This window comes from Drosophila takahashii, chromosome 3L (genome assembly GCF_030179915.1).
Source record: "Drosophila takahashii strain IR98-3 E-12201 chromosome 3L, DtakHiC1v2, whole genome shotgun sequence".
In the NCBI taxonomy this organism is placed as follows: Eukaryota; Metazoa; Arthropoda; class Insecta; order Diptera; family Drosophilidae; genus Drosophila; species Drosophila takahashii.
The window spans coordinates 26,877,941-26,891,649 of record NC_091680.1 but is presented as its reverse complement, the minus strand read 5'-3'; the positions used below and the strand labels follow the sequence as shown (position 1 = coordinate 26,891,649).

At 36.9% G+C, this 13,709-nt stretch overlaps 3 protein-coding genes across 4 annotated transcripts; 1 reads left to right on the top strand and 2 right to left on the bottom strand.

The window, feature by feature from the left end:
* Positions 1-856: 856 nt before the first annotated feature.
* LOC108060636 (ataxin-2 homolog) lies at positions 857-3,775 on the bottom strand. Its single transcript, XM_017146418.3, has 3 exons — positions 2,066-3,775; positions 1,305-1,494; positions 857-1,246 (listed from the first exon to the last, which is right to left on the bottom strand). The coding sequence occupies exons 1-3, from the start codon at positions 3,530-3,532 to the stop codon at positions 1,212-1,214; spliced, it is 1,692 nt and encodes a 563-aa protein (XP_017001907.2). The 5' UTR covers positions 3,533-3,775; the 3' UTR covers positions 857-1,211.
* A 980-nt stretch (positions 3,776-4,755) lies between these two features.
* Positions 4,756-7,980, bottom strand: CapaR (Capability receptor). Of its 2 annotated transcripts, XM_017146420.3 has the most exons (10): positions 7,572-7,980; positions 7,015-7,165; positions 6,834-6,924; positions 6,576-6,775; positions 6,333-6,503; positions 6,202-6,276; positions 5,994-6,138; positions 5,758-5,941; positions 5,587-5,691; positions 4,756-5,118 (listed from the first exon to the last, which is right to left on the bottom strand). In XM_017146420.3, exons 1-10 carry the CDS (start codon positions 7,779-7,781, stop codon positions 4,993-4,995), a joined length of 1,458 nt encoding a protein of 485 aa, XP_017001909.2. In that variant the 5' UTR covers positions 7,782-7,980; the 3' UTR covers positions 4,756-4,992. The 2 variants fall into 2 exon arrangements, with proteins under 2 accessions (XP_017001909.2, XP_044248493.1); XM_044392558.2 differs by lacking the exons at positions 4,756-5,118; positions 5,587-5,691; positions 5,758-5,941 and having other exon boundaries at positions 6,008-6,143.
* Positions 7,981-11,045: 3,065 nt separating this feature from the next.
* LOC108060612 (outer dynein arm-docking complex subunit 4) lies at positions 11,046-13,568 on the top strand. The gene is made up of 9 exons (XM_017146384.3): positions 11,046-11,386; positions 11,444-11,607; positions 11,667-11,846; positions 11,902-12,017; positions 12,077-12,170; positions 12,218-12,394; positions 12,664-12,950; positions 13,008-13,153; positions 13,212-13,568. The coding sequence occupies exons 1-9, from the start codon at positions 11,098-11,100 to the stop codon at positions 13,496-13,498; spliced, it is 1,740 nt and encodes a 579-aa protein (XP_017001873.2). The 5' UTR covers positions 11,046-11,097; the 3' UTR covers positions 13,499-13,568.
* The last annotated feature ends 141 nt before the right edge of the window (positions 13,569-13,709 follow it).

The following is a 13,709-nucleotide window of genomic DNA, read 5'->3' as shown; positions in this document are numbered from 1 at the left end:
TTTGTGTGTACGAAAACATCAATGTTTGCAGCAAAGTGTCAAGATATGTTCTGCACTTCGTAAATATAACTAATATTAATTAGAAGTGTACTTTATACTCCTTAAAATCAGGATACCATTTCTGGTCAATTCTGGTTTTGGACCAAAGAGTCTTACGTTTTTATTAAAGCCCAGTACTCAGTTCGGCTAAGAGTTTTACTAGTCGAAAAATATTAATATTTTAGGGTGACCGAAGTTTTCGGAGTTCATCCGCAATGCATGTAGCATGGTCTTACTCTCAGCAAACAAATCAACTGGCGCCAATTTTAAAATATTACAAAACGTTGAGCCGACCTGGGTCGCAAGCTTTAATTTCCCTGTTGGAATGGCGATATGTATTGCAGCAACTCCTACAGGCAGTTTTCCAATGGTTTTTGTGGTTTTCCTTCCATTTATACATTGTTATTGGCAAACCGCTTCTGCACAAACACAGCCAAAGATCAAATTTTTTATTCTTCGGGCCGCGGCTAAAGGCGTTCATCGGAATTCATCCGCTAAATCTAGTATTTTAGTGGTATTTTCTTACTATTTCCTTAGCTCAACTGAGTACCGAGGTGGGAAAAAGTCCCCGGCTAGGGGCTTTAGCTACCTATTTGCCTCTCGCTTACTCCTATGCTTAGCTAGCAGTTTTCGTCGTACTGAGTACTAGGCTTTAAGCTGTAAAAAGTCCCTAATAACCGAAAATTTGGTTCTTCGAATATAGTAGATGGTAGAATATAAAATAAAAATCCTATAAAGAAAAAGTCTGGACTTTGTGGAAAACAAGTTTTGTAATGAGTCCGTTAAAATGTAATATTCCCAATTCTAATTAAAAGACTTTTGATTGCAATTTAAAAAATATATTTATTATAACTTATTTCTTTTCTTTTTAAGATACCTACATAAATAAATGAATTATAAATATAATTGCACAAGCAGAGTAATAATCGATTGAAAATGATTTGATAAGATCACCTTAACATTTTAAAATTTAATTAAATAGGAAATCTATAAGGGCACGGTGCTTGTATACATTACCATACAAATTTAATCACTTTTTACAAAGACCCTACCTTTGCCAGTAACAAAATTCGTGCACAATGAATAGTTATAATTAATCGGTTTCCAAATACATTGGCATAATCGCTAGAATAAATTAAATTAAAATAAATAGTTTTTTATTTAACTCTTTTTTATGAGCATGATCCTTTACTTTTAATCGTCACACCTGAAATAAAAAAGTGATGGTTTATATTGGAATTATAAAACGTTGTACTATTTCTTACTTATATTAAGGCAGGTGGAATAACACTGCAACTGAGTTTCTCCCGTGTACATGTATCCATCGGATCCACAAATGATTTCATCATTCTCATCATATACATTAGCGCAGACCTTCTCACAGTAACTTTCGTTGTCCTTTGGGCTATCTAGAGTTGCAGAATTGGTCCCAGTTGGCACCTTCTGATCCTCTTGCTGGAATAAGAACGAACATTTATCCATAAGAATATTTTTCAAACATTGTTTTAATAATAATTATATATACATAGGTATACAATGTTATAATTTTGGCTACAGTATTTTGGACTCAATTATTTTAACCAGAATTAGCAAAATGTAACCTTTTTTTTACTTGTTCGATTTTTGAAACTAACAATGATGTCTTTTACGCGGCTCGATCTCATGACCGCAAGGTTTTAGGCCAAAATTCTAACCGCTAGACCATCTAGCCCTTTAATACGAAAGGAAAGAAAGCGGAAAATAGTTCAATAGACAGATTGACAGGTAGACAGCGCTCTATTTGAAAATCCAAAGTAGGCTACGTTGTAGTGCGAAATTCATTTAACAAAAGAGAACACATGTTTTTAAATTAAGAATTTTGTTCTTAAATGTAAATGCTCAGTGTAGCATACTTCTGAAACCCATATTTTGCATATTTCACCTGATTTTTGTATATATTAACAACTTTTCGAATCTGAATAGTTTCATATTTCGTCATATTTCATCATAATCTTCATCAACTAGTCAATTATAAAAGCCAACCCACCTGTTTTCCAGTTTCGGTATCTGAACTGTCTTCAGGATCGTCACTGTATTCCTTGATGGGCTTGCTGAGTTCCAAGATCGGGGCAGCAGACTTGACGGGTTCACGGACTGCTTGGGCCACAGTTTCGTAGTAGTACTGATTGGCCTGCGGGGATTGGGTGTACTTCATACTTCCCCTGATCGCGTCCTGTTCGGTGAACTCAAATCGGAGGGGTTCTGGTGTGAAGCTCTTGTGGCTCTTGGCGAGTTGATGGCTCTTTGGCGGGGTTTGAGTGGTAGTTTGGACCGACATGGGAGTGGAGACCACATGCTTCACCGCCTTGTTGCCATCGGACTTTACCACAAAAACATCCTGACCAGCTTGATAACTGCCGCGGACTACAGCGGAATTCGCAGGAGCGGGATCTTGCTGGTAGAACAAGTCGGAGACTTGTATGGGTTCATTGTAACTGGAGGAGACCGAGTTGTCTAGGCCAGCAGTCTTATAGGGAAGATGTTGCTTCAGCGGTTGATGCTGCTGCTGCGGTTGCTGGTGTTGCAGCATCTGATGTTGCTGCGTCGTCTGTTGTTGCTGTAGTTGCTGATTGTGTTGCTGTGGATATTGGTGAACCTGAGTCTGCTGATCACGCTGGGCATCCAACTTCTTGTAGTCGGGGTCTCTCTTGGGCAGGAAGTATTCGTTTGTGCTCATAAAGTGCAAGTAGTCCTGCGCCTCCTTCGACTCCTTTGCGGGAGGCACTGCCTGGCGATAGCTAGGCCCCTGATTAATTCCTGGTTTCGGCTGATTGTCAGACTCCTCGTAGACCGAGTAGCTATTCGGATCCTGGGGGTACTGGCTGTTTTGGAGGGCAGTCTGCTGCGAGGGCACCACACTGAAACCGGCACCCTGCTGTCCAAAGAGCTTGGGATAATGCAGATACTGGGAGGCCTGGACAGGAATCGCGTGTTGTTGGATGGGGGCATACACTGGTTTCTGGTCCTTCATTATCACATTGCCATTAAAGCGCGGCGAGGACTTGAAGTTTTGGATGTACTGCTCCGAGAGATATTGCGGTGGAAACTGGTTTTTCCCCACATCGAGAACTGGTGCATCCTTCACGTGGGCAAACCTTCCTGGCTGATTCTGGTCGAATTGGTACCGCCTGAGCTGATCGTTTGGAGGAAAGTTGCCGAACTGCTCGCGACGCATAATGTGCTGAACGGTTGCGGGCTGCTGAGATCTCAGGAACTTGTTGGGATTGAGGTTGCTCGAAAGAAGGGGCAGGCTATCCGATCGCGACCTTATCCGGGGCAGTAGTCCGGGACCTGGTGGCCGGTTGTGGTTGAAATGCGGCTGGGGCTCACTGAGAAACTGCATTATGCGCGCTTGCCGCGGATCGTTCTTATCGCACTGCACTTGTTTAACTAGGAATAATACAAGAACTAGAGCCCCCAAGAGAGGGGCTAATTTGATGGCACTTTGCGTCATTTTAAAAGTCCGATTGGCGTTAGGCGCGTCTTAATTCCACGACGGTCTATTCGTATTTGACATTTGTCAGTTCCGCGGCCAAAAGCAAAAAAGTTTCTTTCGAATTAACCACGCACACATGCGAAGCTTCTTTTTCTTTCGCCACGATCTCGCAGACTTGATCTCACTTTCTTTGTTATCCGGCCAGTCGTTTAAAATAAAAATGGAACGCCTTGCGGCAGTGCAGCCAAATACCAAATCAAATCGGACCCAGATGCAGCGATCTATTCAAAACCGAGTGGCTTTGGCTTCACATGGGTATGGGTATGGGTACATTCTTCAGAGCCTGTTGTTTAAACGCTAAAGAACCGTTAATCAGCCGAGGGTCTCGACTATCCATCCGATCACTTTCTTCTCGAAATTCGGCGGTGTCGTTGGTTGGAAAGCAACTGAGTTGCAAATGGAACGTTTCTGAGCCAGCTGTGCTGGAATTTGTCGGAATGGCCATTAAACCAGTTTTGAGACTCTGCCACGGAGGAAATGTGGATGTGGTAGCCACCAAGAGATCACCGAGAGATCACATCACACTCGACTCGAAGATGGAGATGAAGAAGCCGAGGCACTCGAACCTCGGGGCACAGTGGTATCGCTTCAGATGCGACTGATCTATTTGCCAGATTTACTTTTTAATTCGGCTATCTTAAGTGCAGGTGAAAGTAAATCGGAGCTGATCGAGAAACAAACATTTTGGAAACCCTTTGCGTAGTGGGCAGCTTCTGGCTCGAAAATCCCTCAAACCTCAAAGATTAATTGGCTTACACAGAATGCCCGATCGCTGGATAGGAGATTTTGAAATTGAGGGTTTATTTACCTCTGACTCGTTAGCATCGAGAAAAAGTGAAAATGTATTTTAATTATAGATACTGGGATAATGGGTACAACTTTCGCTTTTGTCGTCAATTTGGCATTGCTTATTCGAGAGAACAAGCCAAGAAAACGATAATTTCGATTATTGTTATGCAAATCGTTTGAAACCGTAATCGTTCGTTAATTTATTCATTCATAAAACCCCTGTTATTTCTGTTTATTTAAAAAGTTTAAGTTCATAAAGTTTCAAACATCTGTGATTCCTTTGTGCTGAGGAAATCTGTAAAGATGCAAAAGTATAGTAATTTTTTTCGCACAAATAACGACCAAAGCTTTCTAATTGTTTACCAAATAAATATAAATACAAATGCTCGATATTTAAAAAACTCATAGTACTTTTTATTAAATATGATGAGATGTGGTAGCAATAATTTAATCTTCTTTTGTGCTGAGTCATTGAAAATTAGTCAAATTCGTGGAACAGACTAACTTATTTTACATTTGGAAACAACTCTGAGTTCTTAAATTTAAACTACAAATAGCTGCGCACAGAACCTTAGGTTTTTCACTCGACGTCTTTAGTTTAAACTACAATAGGTGCATTGGCCTCCTGCTTATATACAAGTTTCCTCATTTTCGATCCAAATATCGTTCTCCACCTTGGGCTCTTCACAAACTGTGTGGCTATTTTCTAGCACTATAACAATGTCAGTTGTACTAAGAACGGTAGAGTCCGCATTCTGCAAATAAGAACAAAGTTCACGGTTAATATATAGGAAATCCAAAACGTAATTCCTCAAAAGTAACTCAAACTTATACACTCACATACGAGCTCTTTAATTCGTTCGACATGCACCTCAACGAAAAAGTTATGTTCCCATAGGTACACATGTAAACAAAGCCAAATCAAGCTAAACAAGGGTAAAACAAGAGTGCTAAGCAACTTCAGCATTGGGAATTAAAAAGTTTCGCAAATTGACACAGAGTAAAAAAACTTTTTAATTTGATTTATTCACCAAGCTATCTTTGAACTTCAAAAGTTCGACGACACGGAAGAAGTTTGGAAATAATTGTTGAATTTCCATAACAAGAGAGTCAGTGTGTTAGCACTAAAATTTGAATTACCTTTTAAAATTGATTAGTAGTAGTGTATAAGCTATGTGATACTTCGAACTCGCTCTAACAAAATATTTAATTTGTTTAATTACCTTCGGTAGCGGAAGACTGTATGTTTTCTTTATCAACACTCTGTTTGCAGATAAGGAGTCCGCTTCGTTTTTATTATTTTGATGCCGGCTGGATTTAACATGAACCTAAAGAGAAAATTCAAACTAGAGTTATTCGGTTTTAAGATACTATATCTTTGGAAAATAATTTACAGAATGAACTCGGTCATAGTTTATGTTGTTTCCCAGACTTGTGGCTGTGCTCTCCCGGAAACTGGAGTGATCCCTTGCAAATGCACTATTATAGTATGCACCCAATGCTTTTCCACAAAGAAGTTCTCTGAATGCTACCCTATAGCGACGTGACATTACGCTATACACTATTGGGTTAATGGTGCTGTCAATAAAATCAGTTAGCCTGTTAACTATGTTACCTTTTAAATACTTACCATGAAACGTAGTAGGCAAATCCGGCAATCGAAAAGAGTGCTTCATTTATATCGTAATAGTTTTCCATGTCCTTGGCATATAGAAATATAAGCCGTTGCAGGTGAAACGGAAACCAGCACACAAAAAAAGTTATCACCACAGCGGCTATACTGATTAAAATATTTATTATCAAATTCAGCTCGTTACGCCTAATTAGGAAAAACTTACCCAACATTCGTATCACTGCCTTCTTCCTCATTTGTGAGTTTCGTGTTTCTCTGTTATTGGTGCCATGTTGAACACCTAAAAGATATTCCTGATGTCGTATCTTTTGGGATCAATAGAAGCCAGGTACTTGCCCAATTTTTGATTTGTTCGAGAACGAATTTTAGCTCCCATTCGTCCGTAAAGTAATATGATGAGAATCATGGGAATGACGAAGAATATGCTAAAGGATACTTCAAACAAAGGATAGACATTAACAATCTCGGACATGGAACAGAATGCAGATTCCTCAATGCGAGAACCATCTGAAAAATTGTTTGGACTATACTAACAAATCTTGAAATGGTATTTAGTCCACGAGTAACGGATATAGTTACCTATTGGATACTTAAGATATTGAATATCCGAAAGTAATCCGAATGGTACGGCACTTATGAAACTGACAATCCAGAGACCTGTGATTATTTTTATTGCACGCTTAAAGCCCACCATTGCATACAAATGTAATGGGTGGCAAATCGCCAAAAACCGTTCCATGGAGAATGCCACAATGGTAAATACGGAAACATAAGTACATCTGAAATGTACTTTCGTTTAAAAATGGTTATATTTAAAAAAGCTGTATTTATACTAACGCCTCGGAAATAAATGCCCGAATTTTGCAAAATGGCATGCCGAAGAGATCTGGATACTGGTGCCAGTATAAAAACACTTCCGTTGGTAGTCCTAAAAGAATTTAATTTACACGGATTAAAGAAATATCAAACCGCCAAAGCAATGATATTAAATTGTTAGAGTTTAATTTAAATAACTTACCAAATAGTAAGTACAGCAGATCAGAGACAGCTAAACTGAAGAGATAGTAATTTGTCGCAGTGTGCATTGCCGAGTGTCGAATAATAACAATACACACTAAAAGGTTACCAATGACCCCGGTTATAAAAATGCCTCCAAATATAATTGTTATCTGAAAGAAAAAGCAAGATAACACGGTGTTACAACAAAAATCTTTTAAAATTTTTTAACGGAAATATAACCGAAAGAATATAAATAAAGATTTATATTTTGTAACATAGTGTAAATATAAGGCCATAACACATATTCATTATTTCAAAGCTCTTAGAGACAAAATATTAGGTGTATTTAAATCGAACAAAATTTAAAATATCGTCTTATGAAAGTCAATTCATATCCTAAAATCATTTCAATATAATTAATGGTTTTTTTTACATTAGGAAAAATTTTTTCGGAAAAAAAGGGATACTACTTTTGAAAATATAATTAATTTGTTGAAATTAATAGTTCTTATAATTATCAAAATAAAAAAATATGCATTTTATTATTTTTCTAACGACATGTTCAAAACGCCTTACCAAAATTGCCTTATAAAGTGGTAAGGTCTGCGGACCAAGCACAAAGGCAACAAACTCTTTGGGGGTGCAGTTAAAGGTTCCGCAGGCATAATAATCCTCTGCTTCTAATCCGTGGGACGGTTCCGAACTAACACTGGTTGCATATAACTCTGGGGTATTACTAAAACTTGTATTTAAATCTAAAAAAGTCGGATCCGTCGATGAATTCATTTTGACAACGAACTAATTGTTTTTGTTTATTTCGTATAAAATAATTTTTTTAACGGACGCCGCTGAAATTAGAATCGTCCATGGCACACGACGATTTCCGTTTAATTTTTTATGGATTGCGAGAAATACGCGCTGCGCTATCGTATAATACAGCCACTGTATCTTTTAGATGCCCACAGATTACTGTCCGCAGTCTAGCGCTAAAAAGATAAGAAGGCATGGTTTAGGCTAAATTGTAAATAAATACATACACACGGGCATATATAAACACCATGCACATATATTAGTTGTATGTATTCAAATTTATAGATATGGTTGTACATGCCGCAGAATGAGTAATTTTTTTGGGTTTACGTCAAAAACAACAAAATTTAATCTTAAATAGGTAGATAAGTAGATCAGATGTTAAACAAATGCAACCAACACAAAAGAAGTGAGAACTAATTGGAAATTCGAGTTACAGTTTTTATTTACTACTTCTCACAATTGTTCCATTTTCTTAAATGTAAAGATAGGATTAATGTTTCATAAAAAAATATTTAAAAACATATATATTTTTAAATTATAAGTAAATAGTATTTATGTTGGAATAAATTGTCAGTTGTTATAATTATTATTAAATAAATTATTAAAGGTAGAATTGACTTTTGGTTTTTTATTACTTTTTATACAAACAATATACCCTTGCTGTTTAAGTTCCTTGGGTGTTATAATTTGAAATTAAACTTCAAAGAATTTTTCCGACCATACCCGGATATCTTTTAATTTTACACTTAGATTAAATTGAAATGTCAACAAGCATAAATTTTTAAATCAAGAGAAGGAGGAAATTCTGCCTCCAAAGATTTCATTAGTCTGAAGAGGCAGGTGCACACGTTCATTTTTTTCTATTTAAATTATTTTAAAAAGCTCTGATATAAAACGTTTGCCTTTATTTGTATATGAGGATGCTATCTTATCAACTGGCACACATCTTGTTAGATCTCCTCTTCTATGAGTATATGTGTATAGTATAAGATATCGAGCGACATACGACTTAATTGCTGTCAGTTAATCTTATAGGCTAGATTAATAAAATAAAATATATCTATTAATACGTTCCCTTTTAAAGCCACCGACAAACTTAAAGCCTCGTGTATTATGTGTGAATAAAATTCAATTTAAATTGCACACCGGTGTTTAGTTTTATTGTGGTTACAAGTGTCGGCAGCAGCATCTTGGCCAGATTTATTAAGCCAGTTTGAATGGGGTTAACAAAGGCTTATACACAAATACGAATACTCGCAACCAGAAAAGTTTGCATGGATGTTGGCCACAGATTTTGTCATTATTATGAATATGTCGCCGAGACAAACTCGGCAGAGAACATTGAGACATTTTGGCTTAGCGAAGCGAACTATAGACTTTTACGCACTCGCAAACTTTCCAACTAAGTGTGCTCAGACGTGAATTTAATTTGACGAAATATGCAAACAGCAAGGCACACGTGTAATTAGGAAACCAACCTGAGGTACGACCGTCTCAAAAGATAATAAAATAATAAATAGCAGGGCCTCATTAGGAGCAGCCTCCCAGTAAACCAGTAAATCATTAAATCAGCCAATTTAGACTGTGGAGAGCTGGGAGCACTCTTGGGACACCTAATCCAATCCAGCATCTGGTCATTAGGGACACTTAGCCGGTGACCAACCCCATCCTCTGGTGGCCCCTCCGGACATCCAAGGCAGCAGCCAAGCCACGTGTTGCTAATTACTTGGGTGCCGAAACCCACAAGTTCGCATATATATTTATATGTGCAATAGATGTCAGGTGTCGCATAGAGTTGAATATAATTATGTATGGACATCTGGGAATTTTCATAGTACTTTGTCCCGAGGCACTTGCTTTTATTGGATTTATTGAGTGCTGATGAAGATGAATAAGTAAGGAGGCTTAGCGTACTTGTTGTATTATTCAAAGCGCGTGAAATGTGGCTCCAAAGCAAGGAAATTATAACTCCCAAATTTAATGATAGATTAAATAAAAATTTATTGTTATTATATTCTATCCTATTTATCTTGTTTTTAATCGCCTACTTAGAGTATTTATAAAAAGGTTTAGCAATAAGAACCAGAACCACATGCAAAAGTTCAGCAAACTATAAAGAAATTATATGTAACGCCTGTTTAAGAAAGCTTTTATCGGTGCATACATAAATATTTACGTGTGTAATATTCCAGAAGATATTGTGAGAATTGATATACTGCATCCCTTACATTAATATAAGGAAAGCATGTCAACAACTTATTAATAACTTACAAAATTGTAAATAATTAAATATAATCGAAAACTAATAAAAATATTAAAAATAGAAGGTATTGATGATAATAAATAAATATTTACTACGTTACTGTTAAATTTTTTTTATTATTTAATTTTTATAGAAAATGTTCGACTTTTTATAAACGCATCCACGTTTCTATTAGTAATTTACTAATTAATGCTTTTATAAAAAAATAACGTTTTTGTGGTCCCTAATTTATTATTAAATATATTTTACAATAATATTATATGATATCGCCAATTAATGTCGATACTATAATTATAACAAATGCTCATCTGACTACATATGTTAAGAAATTGTAATTTGAATTTATGTGATTGAAAATTGTGTAAATATTTTCTTTGTTTTCCACGTGCACCTGTAGAACTTCCCAAGCCACTCTTAAAAACTACGGATTCAACACTTGTTAATTGGCTTCTTTTGACACTTGGATTTTCGTAATTAGTACACTCATTCTTGTTAAAGATAGCCACGAAAATTATCCCGCAGGATGCTTGGCCAACGACAGGTGGAAAGCAACTGTTTGCATATCCAGATGTCCTGACCAATTTTGGGGAGAAGGGAGTCTCGGCAGGTGAGTGCGCAGGCGTTGAAGCCGAACTCCTCGATTCACTGGCCATGCTAATGGAACTGCATGTGGGAGCTAATTTCAGCTATGTTGTGGCTTTGGCAAACCGAACCATGTAAGCCTAATAAGGATGCAAGCTTTCCTCATTACACTATTTATAAGGCGTTTGAGTTTTTGCCAGAAGTCTGTTTATACCATTATTGGCCATGGCGAGATCCATCGAATTTAACTAGATGATTTTAACTATTTTATTATAATTCAATATTAAATGGGTGTGGATTGGTTTAAGTTTAATTATAAAAGTTTGAGAAGGATAATCGCAGAACCTTTTAAATAAAAGTCTTGACATTTTTAAATCTGATTTAACATGTGATTCAGTTTGCTTCAAATATTCGTTGGAAAAACAACAAAACAATAAAAAAAAAATGACTTCTATTATACAACCGGACGGTTTCATACCGCAAGCTCAGGGCATTGACGCAGCCGTACCAATATGGTTTAAGATAGACTGGAGCCCTGAGATAGAGCAGGGCATCTACAAGGACTGGGGAACATATTACTGCCGCCGGCGCCGGGAGAATCTTGGCATGCACTACTTTGACAAAGCCCTCAAGCTCGGCCCTGCAGATTTTACTACTCTTTATCGCCGAAGTCAGAGCAAACGGAAGATTGCCCTGGCGGAAAGTGCCCTTCAGGACAGTTTGGAAGCAAAACGTAAGCTATACTTTGTCTTCTTACCAAATTTGATGGTAAGTTTGATTTCTTGAACAGGACTTTTGAAAAATTTGCAACGTAACGATGCGCCGATTAATTTGGAGGTCTGCGATGGACTCTATGATATGAATCGGTTCGAAAACGCAAAAGCTGAGCTTCACGACAATGCCCGTCTGTTTACTGGCAATAAATCGAAAATGTTTGAGCAGCGTCTAGAAGTGGTATGACAACTTTTAATTACATTTTAGGGATTTCTTCCAGATTTTTAATGTCTACGTAGGTGGACGGAAATATTGAAGATGCCTGCGGTCCATCGATGACTCAGTTTATATCTGAAAATGAAAAACTTATAATACACTTAACTGAGCTAATAAAGAAGCATAAGGAAGATGACAGACCGCTCTGGAAAATATTAAAGGAACAAGAGAAATGCGATGTGCTCAGCATTCCGGAAATCGAAGTACAATGATACCTTTTAAATCCGTTTCTTTTTATTAATATATATCTGTTACTAGGATGAAATGCTTTCTCCCCTTGAAATTGCGAGGCGAAGTCGAGCTTTCAATGTGTGCAACCAAATGTTCATAGACAGGTCATGGCTTGATGTAATATTTTTGAAACATGTTCGAAAGTAAATCTATTTTGTCCACTTATAAATTTTCGCTTGTCAATACATTATATTTTTTTTAGGAATCCGAATCTGCTCTTAGATCAGTGTAAAAAAAGCACAGAGTATTTACAGCCCCTTACTCTAAAGAAATATGACGAGATCAAAAACTTTTTGGTGGGTAGGTGAATAATATAAACTCAGGTTTAAATTATTTTTTACAGAAAATGCTGGAGGCTCGCAGTCCAATGTACAATATCCGTTACCAGAAGTTCACAAACAAGAAATTAATGGAAAAGTTTCGTCAAGAATATCTATATCGAGTTCAGTACCAAACGAGTCGAAATATGAGAACTGCCTTGCAAAGTATTCGATATCTTCGAAAAACTAAAAATCTAACGGTAAGAATTTTAAAAGTTTTCGATTTTAAAAATTTGTTTACATGCAAAGAAGTCACATAAATTGCACTGGATTGGTTAAGAAGGGACTTTCATAATAAAAACATGAGCGGGGATTTCACATAAATCTCTTCCAACCGAAGATGGTTGGAAAAGATTTTTGTGACACCACTGCTCGACCCTAACCTTGATTGCTAATTTCAATATTAAGACACTAAAATGCTCAAAATAACACAAAGTTTTATGAAAGGTCGGTTTATTATTCTTTTCAGAAACTAACCAGTTACGTGGAGGAGGTAATGGGAGACTATGTGGTAAAAAAAACGAATAGGATTATGCCCTGGAAATTTGAATTTCTGAACGAAGTTTATAACACATTAGCGTTGGCTTACGTAGATCAGTATACAGTTCCAAAATACTTTCGATATTCGGAAAAGAACGCATTGCTCCGCCTACTTCGCTTTCCGATGGATAAGTCTATGGAGGTTAAACCTTTTGTATTTGGGGATCGGTCTACTCATCAAGGCTCATCCGTGGATCCAGCCATGTCGAAATCCCGGTAATTCATTTATTCTTATGCTGCTGGTTTATATAATAAGGTCACGTTAACTTACAGTCAAATAGTAAACCGATACGAGCACCGGATGGTTTTTGCCAAGTATCCGATCGAGAAATCCTACTTGCTTCATCAAATTGCAAGCACACATCTTCAATCACATAGATTTGACGAATGCTGCTTTAGTGCCCGAAAGGCTATTGAAGGTTTGATATTTTATTCACAGACTAATAAAGTTTTAGACCCCATACCCTTTTCTTTTAGAGGCTCACAACTGCAATAGCTTTATTTGGCAGTTTCTCAGCTACCTACTAATAATTAAGGCAAATGCTGCCCTCCACAAAGTCGAAGGAACCAGCGAAGCCCTAGCTAAGGCAGTTAATATTGCCAAAGAACTGAAAGAAAAGGATATCAACCACTTTTTAAATGCATGTATAAACTGCAACGAGGAGGAATTCATTGTCAAGAAGCAGAGTGTTTTTACGAATAGCCGGCGTGATAGTGAAAAATCAGTACGCAGTACCCTGTCCTTACGCCGAAGTGAATACTAACGTTTTGTATTATTTTTATAAAATCTAAAAATAATTAATAATAAATTCTCAGTGTATTTGGTAAAAAAAAGGATTATTTGGAATACCAGTCAAAAGTTTGCGGTGAAAGAGACGTTTCCGACCATTTAAAGTACATTCATTTTATCAGCATCCCTAGACGAGTTAATCTAGCCATCGGATCGGAAAACTATATATTTTTTTAATATGGTGA

What these genes read in the sequence shown, in the direction of transcription:
- LOC108060636 (XM_017146418.3), bottom strand. Translation starts at nt 3,532, where the DNA reads ATGACGCAAAGTGCCATCAAATTAGCCCCTCTCTTGGGGGCTCTAGTT. An exon ending in ATACCGAAACTGGAAAACAG is followed by an intron (nt 1,495 to 2,065) that starts GTGGGTTGGCTT and finishes TTCTTATTCCAG; the next exon opens with CAAGAGGATCAGAAGGTGCC. An exon ending in TTCCACCTGCCTTAATATAA is followed by an intron (nt 1,247 to 1,304) that starts GTAAGAAATAGT and finishes TTTTTATTTCAG; the next exon opens with GTGTGACGATTAAAAGTAAA.
- CapaR (XM_017146420.3), bottom strand. Translation starts at nt 7,781, where the DNA reads ATGAATTCATCGACGGATCCGACTTTTTTAGATTTAAATACAAGTTTT. An exon ending in ATATCTTAAGTATCCAATAG is followed by an intron (nt 6,504 to 6,575) that starts GTAACTATATCC and finishes ACAATTTTTCAG; the next exon opens with ATGGTTCTCGCATTGAGGAA. An exon ending in ACTATGACCGAGTTCATTCT is followed by an intron (nt 5,692 to 5,757) that starts GTAAATTATTTT and finishes TTTTCTCTTTAG; the next exon opens with GTTCATGTTAAATCCAGCCG.
- LOC108060612 (XM_017146384.3), top strand. Translation starts at nt 11,098, where the DNA reads ATGACTTCTATTATACAACCGGACGGTTTCATACCGCAAGCTCAGGGC. An exon ending in GGACAGTTTGGAAGCAAAAC is followed by an intron (nt 11,387 to 11,443) that starts GTAAGCTATACT and finishes TTTCTTGAACAG; the next exon opens with GACTTTTGAAAAATTTGCAA. An exon ending in ACGAGATCAAAAACTTTTTG is followed by an intron (nt 12,171 to 12,217) that starts GTGGGTAGGTGA and finishes TATTTTTTACAG; the next exon opens with AAAATGCTGGAGGCTCGCAG.